Source organism: Centroberyx affinis, unplaced genomic scaffold, assembly GCF_046629955.1.
Source record: "Centroberyx affinis isolate AG114_WGS23_722 - 3 ecotype Tasmania unplaced genomic scaffold, CSIRO-AGI_Caff_v1 ptg000641l_1, whole genome shotgun sequence".
Classification (NCBI taxonomy): domain Eukaryota; kingdom Metazoa; phylum Chordata; class Actinopteri; order Beryciformes; family Berycidae; genus Centroberyx; species Centroberyx affinis.
Window position 1 is genome coordinate 25,001 of NW_027279267.1, and position 13,552 is coordinate 38,552.

Genomic DNA, 13,552 nt, shown 5'->3' on the forward strand with positions numbered 1-13,552 from the left:
ACCGAGGACGCCTCAGATGGCGACTTGGCCAACGAGAACGAATAGGAAGAGAATGTGCGAGAATGACACATCAAGTCCAAACAGTGTTACACTGCAAAACATCTCCATCTTAACAAGTCATTAACAGTCTATTACTGAGTCCTAAAATCATAATTTTCTTAAAACAAGGGAAAAAATCTGACAATTGGGGTTAGATCATTTCACTTTTGTAGAATCATGCAGTAATCTGCCTTATTCTGACTTGTTTCAACATACTGACAATCATTTCTGGAAAATTCCTGAAACAAGTAAAACTACACTGGAAAACTGTTATCTCACCTCACTGACAGAATGTTTCTCTTGTTTTAAGAAAAATAAGATTTGAAGGCTGATTATGAGACTACATGACATTTTTTTGCGACGTCAGCCAGTCAAACAGCTCGTCTTAAAGTGTAAAGATGTTTCTCTGTTCTCAAGTTCTCGAGAAGTTCGTTTTTTCCAAGACAAGAACACTAGTATCGACTTGGCATTCTTGGATTTGATAATCAGCTAATAACTTGAAATAAGGCAGATCGCTCCATTTGTTCCAGGATAATGTCACCTGATTCACAAAACGTCTAAAAATGCTTTTGTTTACATTGGGAGAAAGTGAAATAATCTCACCACTGGCAAATTCTTCTCACTTGTTTTAAGTAAAACAAGCTTTTAAGAAATCAATACAAGATTAAATTGTTTAGAAAGACATTTTGTGAAGCGTGCTTGTCAGTTTGTCAGGGTTTTTTTTTTGTTTTGTTTTTTTCAACGTCCAATCCCTACCTCCTCCCTCCTTTCCCCTCCCTCTCCCTCCTTCCCTCCTTCGCCCCACTCATCCGTCAGGTCGCTCCATCGATCAGATCGCAGGATTATCCCATTCAACATGGTGTCCCGGAGAAGACGCTTGTCACGGCAGATACACTATTGATTAGCTTTAACTGGGACCTACTTGCGCCGCACACAAAATAACGACAGGAGAGAAAATAGAGAGACGATTGGGGTGGAGGGGGGTTGGGGTGGAAGAGAAGAGGACAAGCTGTCGCACGGTCGTCAGGCGAGAGTTTTTGTGAGGTTGTGTGTGTGTGTGTGTGTGTGTGTGTGTGTGTGCCTCTACATTATTGTCATTGTGCAGCGAAAAAAAGAGGCAAGTTAAGAACTCCAAACAGTTCCACTCTACAGGAGCATCAGCAGTGCCTATCTCATTTTAAAGGGGCAATAAGTAAAACTTTTACTGCCCCATAGCACAAAAGACCATAATATATCTGCAGGGGGGGGTCGATAGGGTTGTCGATCAATACCAATGACTCAAAGATTACTTTGCCGGGACACTCCCCATCCCCACCCACCGGTGTTACGAGACATTTTAAGCTACAAAGGCTACAAAGCCTCGTTCTCAAGCCAAAAAAAGCAAAGGACAAAGCAGTATTATTATTACTACCGTATTTTGCATTGTGATATAGTCTAGTCTGTTGCATCTCTACGTTCTTTCGATATTGTTGCAACTGTTCCTACTGATCGCCAAAAGAGGTCAATAAAGGCCATGAATAACTTAATGCCCCTTTCATACATCACATGACTTCTGTTACTTAAACATGAAAGATATCTGAAGCTTCTTATGATGTTGAGTGGGAATTGAACCCCTAACCCTGGCAGGATTAGTGCCTTGCTCTATGCATTGAGCTTCACCGGACCACAGGTCCACACCACAGACAAAGATCTTCACTGACCCGTCTCTCTTCTCTTTTTGCTTTTTTCCCCCTCTATTCTCTCCTTGCATACTTTCCTTCTTCTTCCTCCATTCTTTTTCCTCTGTATTTTCAGGATGGCCAGTCCAGGACAGTGAGGCAGTTCCAGTTCACTGATTGGCCGGAGCAGGGCGTGCCCAAATCTGGGGAGGGATTCATCGATTTCATTGGCCAGGTGCATAAAACCAAGGAGCAGTTTGGACAGGACGGACCAATCTCTGTCCACTGCAGGTAAGAGGCCCCGCCCTCATGTTGTCCCGGATTTTCTTTACTACACTGCAGTAAAGGTCCACATTAACAAGTAATTTAATGTAGTTTTGATGCGTAAAATACCATTAAAATGTTACTTTTCTTTAAAAAAAAAACACTTGTGGCAATACGTTGCAACTTTTCTTGAAAAAAAGCAGAGTGATATGACTTATTTGAAGGCTTTTCCACTTGTTTCACTTTAAACTGCATTCCACAGGCAGACTTTGCCTCTTGTTGAAAGAAAAATACGGTTTTAAGACTCAAGACGAGATTAAATCACTTCTTAAAGTGGGATTTTTTTTGCAGCGCAGCACCTCCTGCGGTGCAGCCCTAACGGCATCATCAGATACGATCCCCCCTCTCTCCCTCTGCTTATTGCCACTGCAGTACACTGACACTGCACCGCCACAGGCCCATCTCCTCCATAATTGATAAGGCCGAGATGCGGCGTGGCATTTGCAAAGGGGAGGCGCATGAAATGATACAGCCATTCTTTTCAGTTTTTATGATCCCCCCGCGATGCATTTTTATCACCTCGGTGGTATCTTCCAAGGTAACCTTTGTCATTAACTTGACACACCGGACTTAGGGAGAAACCATTATTTGGTAGTGGTGACCGCCAAGACTGGGGATTATTCACATTCAATTCAACGATGGACCTTGGGGGGATGAGACTCCATCTAAATGAGTTGCTATCTTTCGTAGCCGGACAATGGACATCTTTCAAGGCAATGTTTTTGTGTGCTCTGCAAGGCTAGTTGTGAATTAAAGCAAAAGGCCTATCTCTAGAAAGTTCCTTCGACAGAGCCGCTGTTAAATGTTGTCCTCCGTCATCCATGGCGTGATTAGCATTCAGAAACTCATGCCTCAATCCTTTCAGAATACAGCCGATCCCATTCTTAAACATGTGAGTTTTAACAAACAGAGGTCTAAAGACAGCTAATAATTTCACTACTATCCCATAATGGGTTTTACTTTAAAATTGTTAATCATTTTCTCAGAGTAGGTGTCACTTTTCTCGCACTGACATCATCAAACATGACATCATCTGCCCTGTGTTAAAAAGCAATGATGTCACCAGCCATCCAATGCCCCTTTGGGAGTTGTAAGCGGTGTCAGGGAAGCTCCAATAAGACTGAGTTATTCCTCTGTCCTATAGGGCTATTATTAGAGGGAAGGAGAGAGAGAGAGAGAGAGAGGGAGAGAGAGAGCCGTGTCAGGGCTAAAGGATTGGTTATTGCAGGCAGAAATAGGCCTACAGTCCATACAGTGTGACTGTAGTGAAGATCAGTTGAAGAGTTCATTTCCAAAACACTGTATATCCACTTTGAAACCCAACTCTATCATGACCTGAAGTTATTTTTTTTTTAATGTTTTTAAGATATAGATACTCTAGTCCAGTGATTCTCAACCTTTTTCATATCAAGGACCCCTAGTTTAGTCCACATTAGGGCCATGGACCCCTTTTTGATGAGATTTTATCTCTCAGACCCAAATCTGAGAATATTTTTATTGTTAGATATGATTTTGTCCAGAATTCCATGACTATCTGTATTGTAGGTAGAGAGATAACAGTGAAACTATGATCAAAATAGTCATTCTTCTACATTCTCTAACATTTTGTAAATGAAATGCTGAAGTTTAACAATTCATCTGCTGGGGACCCCCTGGAACTCCCTCAAGGACCCCTGGTGGTCCCCGGACCCCACGTTGAGAACCACTGCTCTATTCTGTAAAAATGTTAACAAATGGTCAATCAAGGACTTAAGTTACCTACTATTCCTTTAATAACTACCATATTATTTTTCGATTTTGTGCTTTCACACATTATGCAAAAACTTTTCACTTTTTGTCATTTTGTCAACGAAGGACTTAAGTTACCTTCTATCCTTTTAAAAGTGTCAGTTTGTTTTAATTTTGTGCAGCCAATCAGTTTTGAAGAGTAGGTGTCACTTTTGTCAGAAGGCAGATATCTCATTTTGGAAAGAAACCCTTCAGTTGAATATTGATTTAAAAAAAGAGAGTGCGTGGACATCAATACTTCGGTCGGTTTCTGCTTCTGTCACCGCCGTCTCCTCCTCCTCCTCCTCCTCCTCCTCCTCCTGCTCTTCCCCCCTCCCTCCCCTCCTTCAGGCTTTGTCATCTCTTGAGTGGAAAGCTTACGCCTTCCTTTTCTCTCACTCCTTCCTCTCGTCTCCTGTCACCCGCCTTACCCGTCTGTCATCCTTCGGTCTGTTTCTTAATCCCCCCTCTCTCTCTCTCTTCTCTCTTTTCCTCTCCATCCATCCCCCCTTCATGCTTTCCTTTCTTCCACTCCCGCCCTCTTCTCTTCCTCGTCACCCGTCTTCCCTCCTCAGCCGCTATCTAATAGACCCACATGCTTTTTGTCATTAATTGCCTGATTACTTCCTCTGAATGGGGACACCAAATCCTCTCATTCTGCGGCGGCTCGGCAAGCCTTCAGATTTGGAAAGTCTATCTATTCCAGGAGAGAGAGAGGGAGAGAGAGAGAGAGAAAGAGAGAGAGAGAGAGAGCTCTGATTGAGTTTAAGAGCCCATGTGACAAGCTGTGACCGACTCCCAGGGAAGAGGCTTTGGGTTGAGTAATACTGCAGCGGGGGGGAGGCCATAGGGTGAGGCTTGTGGGGGGGTAGTTGGTGGTTGGGTGGTGATGGAGGGGGGGGTGGGGGGGGCGACACTTTCTGCCTCCTAAGGCTCTCGAGGGGTTTGGGCTCAATATCATCCGCTCAGAAGCTTGGCTGCTTCTTGGAGTTCAGTTATCTTTTCAATTTATTGTCAAATGACAATAGAAGTAGCCTTTTGTTCCAAGTTCGGTTTTGTCCCCCCCCCCCCCTCCCTCCCCAATACTTGCACACAGACAGACACAACACACACAAAATTTCTGCAACCAACCGTCATCTTCACTCTCCATCCAGAGAAATAGCATCTGGGGGGGAGGGGGGTAGAAGGAGCCCAAATAAATCTGTTGTCATATCAATTATTGTTCCATTGGTGAAGTGGAAGTCATTTCACAGCAAAGCAGCTTAGAGAGGCAGGCCTCAAGTATTTCAGGATCCGAGTTAAGACTCAGACCCTATTTCTGGAGAGCGGTGGCAGGGAGAGGTTTTTTAACGCGGGGAGGGAGGGGGGGAGGGAGGGGCTTAATGAGGCAAAATGTTTGCGAGTGTGCACTTTGTTTGTGTGCGTGATTTGGAGTGTGTGTACGTGTGCTTGCGGGGGGTTCATTTTGTGTCCAACGAGGACGTGGGCGTACATCAAAGTGGATTCCCAGTGTTCCTCACATCAAGATTACCTCCTTGCCGTCATCATCGTCGCTGAACCTGCTTTAAAAATGTCGAGGAAGCAGAAGACGACTGTCCTTGGGGGCTTAAAGCTGCTTGTGTAGAAAATACAACCATCTTATCAACCTAAATCACCAAGTGGGGCTGCAATTGGGAAAGAGTGTTGCACCCACCCACACCACCCCACCCTAAATGAGACGCCGTAAATTCACCCTGTTGGCCCAAATGAAATTCTGGTGTTGGGTCTGGACAGTGCCGAATCAAAATGTAAACTCCAGAGAAAGCTGGAGTTTCGTTCCCTCTCTCTCGTCCCTTTGGTTTCCTTTGGTATAAAGAATCACAAACCAGCCGGGTTGGTAAACATGAGCATGCTGTGTGCAGTTTTCTGACTTCATGTTACATGATTTCTGGGCATTGGAGTTACCTCTCGCTGCCATTTGGAGCCGCCAATGTGCAAAGTTGCCCAGTGCAGCTTTAAAGCAAAACCCTGTTGTTGACAAAACATTTAGCTGGTGGTAGAATTTAGAGTCACAGTCAGAATTACTTTATTTGTGAACTACTGTTAATATAAGTAAGTAAGTACAGTTTATTTGTATAGCACCTTTCTCAGATACAGAATCACAAAGTGTTTTACAATATTAAAAATAGCAATAACAACAGACAGCACAGTGCCTTACAAATTGAAATAACAGTAACAACAGGCAAAACAGGTACAGAGACCCATGTACAAGTACAGCATGAAGGACAAGAGTGCCAAACACAGAAGAGGAAATCAATAAGAGATAGCGTGCAAAAGCAAATCAAATGGAATAAATGACCGCAGGCTAACCAAAAGCCTGTCTGAATAAAAAAGTTTTCAGCTGCTTTTTAAAGATGTCAAAAGAGTCTAAGGATGAACGATAAGGGGAAGGCATTCCACAAGTTGGGTGCAACAGCTTGAAAAGGATATATACAGGAATTTGTCTTTGTGACTCTAGTGTAGAAACATAAGTAGTACTTACTGACACACATGATAAGGAACTAGAGGACCTCATACAGTACAAGGGGACAGTACAAGACATTAGAAAAGACAGTAGATAATACTCTACAAATATACATTCATCATTCAGGTAGCATGACATATAGTACAGTTACTGCTGTATGCCAGGGTTTAGGTTTAAAGGAATTATATGATGTTGAGGTTGAAAACTATAATGCATGTGTGGCTATACTTGTTACATCCTTATTCATTTGTGTGTGTGTGTGTGTGTGTGTGTGTGTGTGTGTGTGTGTGTGTGTGTGTGTGTGTGTGTGGTTCCAGTGCCGGAGTGGGCCGGACCGGGGTCTTCATCACCCTCAGCATCGTCCTGGAGAGGATGCGCTATGAAGGCGTGGTGGACATCTTCCAGACGGTGAAGATGCTCCGGACACAGAGGCCAGCCATGGTCCAGACTGAGGTGAGAGGTCACACACACACACACACACACACACACACTCTGTTGCTTGTTTTGGGCGGCAGTAGGGGGCATGACGCTGTACTAAGTTTGAATCATCAGTGTGTCGCATCTGGTCAGGAGACCTAGAATTTTTAGCTGCAGCCAATTAATTCAAATCGACTCAATTCAGTCCAACTCAATAAATGTAATTACCATTTTCTAATTTGTCTTTATTTATTTAATGCGTTAAAAACAACCAAAAACACACACTATGCACATAGACAACTCCTCGTACATACAAAACAATGAGAGTAATGAGAGTTTAGAGTTAAGAGTAGGTGTTTTTCAAATGGTGGATACATCATTGTGGAACATAACTATTCAAACTATTGTTGAGATTTTTTTCTTAATGTTGTTTTTGTGTTTTTTTTTCCTTACAGGACGAGTACCAATTCTGCTACCAAGCGGCTCTGGAGTACTTAGGAAGCTTTGATCACTATGCAACGTAAAAAGCCATCTTGTCCCCCCAGAATCCTGTCTCCCCCCTCACCAGTCTCCTGAGCCATAGAAACTTGCTTGAAATTTGAAACGACAACAGCAGCAGCAACAACGACAACAACAACAACGTCCCCAAGTAATCCAAATACTCCAAACAGGATCTAATTGTAGATTTTTTAGAAGAAGACGCCCCATTTAGGCAACCAAACAGTTTAGAATAATTCCAATTGGACTTAAGGGACCCTTGGCACAAGTGAGGAAAGTTGCCCATCATCAGGAAAACAAACTGACGTCCTCATCACCCGAGGAGAGGAACCAAAAGCTGTGGCTCAAGCTGTGGGGCGGGGAACGATCAAAGTGTCAGACTGCTAACCTTACCTCAAGTGTTTCAATGTGGAGGACATTGTAAACATTTCGTGGACATTCTCTTCTCAAAAATATCTACGTGGTACGACGGCAACAGTGGGACGGATGAAGGAGAAAGCAACGGTGACTAAGCAAAAATCAATGAGAGGCAGATGGATGTAGCCTAGACGGGGTGACTTTCTCTCATTTTTTGATATGTGATGGGGTAAAAAGGGGGGAATGTTCGAGTACTTTATCAACATTTTTCGTGAGTGATATCTAGAGAAATGACCAAATTGTGGTTGCCTGTGTGAACACGAATGATTGTCTCCAAACTTTGGTCACCCGAACAAGACAAAACAAAAAAAAAAAAACATAGAAACAGTGGAAATGAGACTAGCACGAGAATACTCCCATTTGGCATCAAATCAACCCTGAGTTTTTACTCTGCCCTACTAGTGATACGCCTCATTCGTCTGGAAAAACACCCACAACTACTGACGTAATCATCACATGACTGCCTGTTCTGAGACGCTTAGGGCTACGAGACGGCGCTGACGTCGCCGGTTGTCGGGGAGAAAGCAAGGACACGTATCTCACCGTATTGCTAACACATACTGATACACACATACTGAATCAGTATCCCAAGCAACCTGGGAGTGCGGGCCGGCACGGGGGCTGCTGAGACGTACCCCAGCGTGTTTAAACAGGACCCCAGGAAGTACACAGTAGCCTCAAGTCACCAGAGAAATTTGGGGGGAAAATCTTGGCCGTCGCGAGAAGCTCCGGCTGCGTCGTCGTGCGATTGGTAAAAGGCGGGAGCGATGGCGACCGTGTCCCGTGATTTTTTTTTTTACAATCACTCCTCTCTTTGGAACCATTGCGTCATGGGGCTTCGGTGATATCATCCACCATTTTGAACAAGAGATAATCTGGTGGGCGCGAAGCTTCGGGAACCAATGGAACCACCAAATGAGGATTGCCTCCAGCAAAGCGGGCTTTCTCTGTGTACAGTGACCAACACCCATCATCATCATTTATATCTTTCTGTCTTACGATAAATTGTAATCTCTTTTTTTTTTCCTTTATTCTTTTTTTATTTCCTGTCAAAACCAAACATGCTGCTTATCTTGTGTATGCTGTACGTGTGACTCTTTGGTGAGGGGAAACTGACGAACAAAAAGGTGCCGGCTCTGCTAACCGCTCGCACCCAGGCAGCCATGACTGAAAGCGCATCCACGTGACATCGTTTACCCCGATCTTCTCCCATCTCCTCCTTTTTTTCCCAGCCTCCTCTGTACTCACCTCTTTCATGGGATAGACACTCAAGAGTGGCGCAGGCCTTTTGCAGTTACTAAACGGTACTTTGGCCTGAAAATTGGCCTGTAGTTCCACTGTTATGTGTGTTCGGTAACAGGTGGGTGAACAAAGTAGATGCTTTTGTTTTGTGTCCTCTAATTTTTTGGGATGATGCCTCTGTGGGTGACTAGAATAGGCCGCCATGTTGGATCTCGATGCCATGATGTGGTAGTGACATTCTCCCATACGTGTTACTTGCACATCACCCAAAAAACTTGAAACAGATGCCCCAAAAACAACTGCAGGTTGGATTTGACGCACTAATGTATATGTGTCTGATAAAAAAAAAAATCAAGCTTTCGAATTCCCCTGATTTTATTTTTGAGGTCTGTGCTTTGGTATACATGGGTGTATGGATTCTGTGAAGGGTTTCGGATGGGTGCGCACACAAACGGGAGCGATGGACGGAACTGTGTGTAATCTTTTCTTATTTCCAAAAAAGCCTTATTGTTATTGTAACATTATGAAAACATTAATGTTGTATTATGATGACTTATTATTTTACTTTACATAGCTGACTTTTTATTTTATTTTTGGTTTAGTTTTTTAACAGAGATGTTGTATCACATTTTTTAAATTAGCAGGAAAAGATAAATGCTTATTTGTTCATATTACGTTGAAAGACATTCTATTTTTTCACTGTAGAAATGTTAAGTATAACATGTCTGTGTGTACGTGTGCATATATGTGTATATATACGTATATCGCACACTCACACATGCATATATATTTAAATGCAGAATATAAAGATATATCCAAACACTTAGTATGAATTAAGTTTTTCTCCTCTTCATCATTGGTTTCTTTTTTTTGTACCACCCATTGCTCATGTTTGAAATTATGATGGGTTTTTTTATTGTTTTTTTTTTTTTGTTTGTTTGTTTTTTTGGTAACCTTAACAACCTAGTGTGTTTCTTTAGAAACAGCGAGGCAATGTGATTGGCCAAGTGCCATTCCTGAACCCCCCCCATTTTTAACTTCTACCACTGGGTAGACCCTGTGCCGATAAGGAGATGGTGTTTTTAAACCTGGTTGAGACTCTTTATTGTCATTAACTTGTAGGCATTAGTATTCTCTTGATTTATTTTTGTTTGTTTTATGAGCTACTGTTGATGAACTTGTCTACAATCCATCTAATCAGTGGAGAATTTCATGATGATGCCCTTTTCGTTTTCTATATCAGCCCATCTTGACGTACTGTACCTCGTATGATCATGTACAGACTTTGACCCCCGCAGTTTTTAAGAAAATCCTCTAAGTTGTTTCTCTTTTTTTTTTTTACTTCCTTCTTTTCAGACATAATGCGATCATTCATTTTGTTAGATATCCACTATGATCCAGAATATAATACTTGTAAATAAACAAATATATAGATTATATGTATTTGTATAATTTGACCCTCAAGATCTCATACTTAAAGTGGGGACAGAATTACAAAGATGGAGGTTCTGCTCATATCCAACTTCCTGGTGTTTGTAAAGCCTGTTTTCTCTCCTTCTGAAACATTCTTTGTCCAACCCTGCTCCCTGGTCTTTAATTACCACTTGCTTTATATATTTTTTTTGCCTTTAATTTCCCCTGCTAGCAGTTAAACTGGGACACATGCCAGCCTCTGCTCCCATACCTATGGCCTCAACGAGCCATCTGCTGGTACATTTTGGCTGGGAAGTTAGTCTACTGGCCATTTAAGCAGGTAACCACCCATCATTTGGAGGGCCTATTACATTCTCAATCAGTTTGGCTGTGAATGTGGCTGGTGATGTTTGGAAACCACCAGCCGCTGTGGACAAAATGTTCCCTGCTCTGGCCTTAGCACAGCTCTACTGGAGACAAGATGGACTGTCGCTGATATCTTCAAAGCAATCTGTCTCCTGTTTCACACCATGAGAGTCTAAAGTAACCAGAAGGGGTTTTTTAAAAAAATGTATTGACTATATGTATGTATAATTTGATCCCCAAAGTCTCCAAGTAAAGATGGAATTACAAAAGTGTTGATAACCCTCATGTCCAAATTCGTAATGTTCTTAAAGCCCGTCCCCTCTCCTAGGAGAAACTATAGCAACTGCATTCCTTAATAGTTTCCCATACTCCCCCATAAAGTCCCAAGTTGTCCAACTGCCTAAAATGCCAAGATGTAAACCATAAATATCCTGTTGGACAAATACAGCTATGCTAAAGGCCATACATTGTTCAGTTGTCAATGCCAATGTGTAGTGCAGACTGCTCTGTCTCTCTGCTCCTGAAACATGACATGATGATTTATTTTCTCCTCAGAGCATTTTAAGCCTTGTATAGAACCATACCATGTGTTTTTGTTCGGCCACGTTTTGTTATGGGATGCAGAAAAAAAATCAGGACTCAATGAAACAGAGCCGTGCGATGCAACCAATGGAAGACAAAGACAACAAAAAACTTGCTGCGAATTCACATTTCCAGCACGTTCTTTCTGAATAGTGGGAACCTTGAGATGTTTCATAATGAACTAAATCCTGAATTGAGGACTTTTTTTTTGATGGAACTCAATAGACTGGTAAAGGGCCCATGCCAAAACTGAAACCGTGGAAGTGTTTGGAAGCTTGTGCAACGTGTTACTCTTTTGACTTCATGTAAAGATGCTAGACTTTTGAAAACAGCCGCCAAATTACCGGAATATGTCGCCGAATATGGGGGGAAAACTAACAAAAGAGAAAAATTACAACAAAAGAATAGAACATATACATACAACAGCCAACAAAAAGAAAAAGAACCCAAACTCAGCAAAATAGTTTTCCTTTGTATGAGGGCCAAGTGCTATCGCTTTCAAACTGTTACTTCTAACTGAAACAATAATTGGTTTAAAACCACTGTGTATGTAGATATGTTGACTTTGTATTAAAGAAATGTTGTCTGAAAACCACTTCGCCTGTGTTGTTTTTGTTAAGTATTTATCTGTCTATTTGTCTGTCTATCCACCTATCTGCCTGTCTGTCAATCTATCCTTCTATCTGTCTTTATGTCTGTCTGTCTGTCTGTCAGCCTGCCTACCTACTTATCCGTCTATTTTTTATGCAATTCTGCAAATTTAATGTAATAGTACATGGTAAATCATTAATTTCTCTGGAACCTGCACTGAAAAATCCATGCTACAAGAGCTTATCGGCCAACTGATGAAGCGCACACAGATGATGCTGCACTTCTTTTGTCCATTGGCGGCTTGATTATCTTCCTCCCATATTTGTCCACCAGCCTCTTTTACAAATATACCCTTCCTTTTCCCTAAGCCCTTCTTCAGGCTTGATAAATGCCACCCAGACAGGCTGATATGGGCGCCGAGCTAAACCTTCACCTGTTGGTATTTGCTCTCCCATCTGTCCTCGAGTGAGGCTCTCCACCCGTCTGATAACCTCAGAGCAAAATGTCTGCACGTGAATATGATGGCAAATCTTGTATTCGCCTAACAAGTTACAAATATAAAAATTTAGACTAAGGAATCCATAGGTGTAGCTGTCGACTGTCCCAACATTTCAAGAGCTCGAAAAATGTCTCTCCCAAGATCTCGCTGTTCACTTTCCCTTGATTCACACACACAGATCCACTGCAGATTATCTGCCAACGAGCCGTTTGTCACCCGAAACGGCAATCTGTTACAAGATTCTGTTGAGTCACAAGAGAAATATCATTTATTAAAGGCTAATATACGCAGTATGACACCCTGCTTCAAGGATGATGTTACTAATTGTCTGCTTGGAGAGCTGTGTCTCAGTCCATTCTTTTTTAATAGCGGCGAGCAGACAGACCGAGTGCGAGGGAGTGAATTAGGGCGGTGATTATGCAGTGATTCAGACGGCAGCTCATTAGGACCCAGCTAAGCAAGCAATCAACGAATCGATGTGACATTGGACCCAAAAGCCACAGAAATTTGTAATAAATGGCAAAGCGATAAATTGGATTATCCACAGCCCCGTGGCCGAGCTCTTTCTGTTGCAAATGACAAATCAATCCAATCAGGCCAGGGAAAAAGCCAAAAGAACCAGAAAAAGGGGCTTGCGTCGTGCCTTTTGTGGAGGTTATCTGTCTGCGATGTCGCTTGTTTAGGCTGTGGTTTTCCAGAGGACGTTTCTGTATGATATTCAGGGCTCTAAAATATTCATGACAGACCATTAGGTGTTTATGACCACCTTTTATCATTGTGAATTTACTGACATTTGGACTCAAGCCAGAATAGTAAAGGTGTCAGAGGGCCACCCTGTCACATGCCTACAGATTTGCCAAGGAGAAGGCAGAGATCTAAGGCGTTGAGATCCCATTGATGTCAACCAGCAGTCATGGTGCAAAAAATAAAGAAAATTAATAAAATCTACTGCCCAGCGACTGCAGGATCTTACCTCTGGGTGTGAGAAGGTCCTTAATACAAGGGATGGACTGGGCTTGGATTCTGAAGGCTTCACGCTGCAGGCTGTTGTAGATGACATGATTTGAAATCATGTTACTGAAATGACATTGATATTGATGATATTGATAGATGAGAATATTTGTCTGGAAAATTACCTAAGTAGAAGAGTAGTTTACTAAAAAATACTCTTAAAAAGTACTTAGTCAAGTGAAAATTGTCTAGATTTTGCAAATGCTCCAAAATTTCCCCCCAAAA

The 13,552-nt window shown here is 42.3% G+C and overlaps 1 protein-coding gene across 1 annotated transcript in view; it reads left to right on the top strand.

Moving 5' to 3' along the window:
• LOC139643672 (receptor-type tyrosine-protein phosphatase S) overlaps positions 1-9,682 on the top strand; it is a gene marked incomplete at its 5' end in the record, with an annotated part of 33,285 nt that extends 23,603 nt beyond the window's left edge. The window contains 3 exons of the mRNA XM_071518892.1: positions 1,834-1,988; positions 6,609-6,744; positions 7,164-9,682. Coding sequence (XP_071374993.1) covers positions 1,834-1,988; positions 6,609-6,744; positions 7,164-7,232 — 360 coding nt within the window. The remainder of the gene's footprint in view (positions 1-1,833; positions 1,989-6,608; positions 6,745-7,163) is intronic.
• Between the last annotated feature and the right edge of the window lie 3,870 nt (positions 9,683-13,552).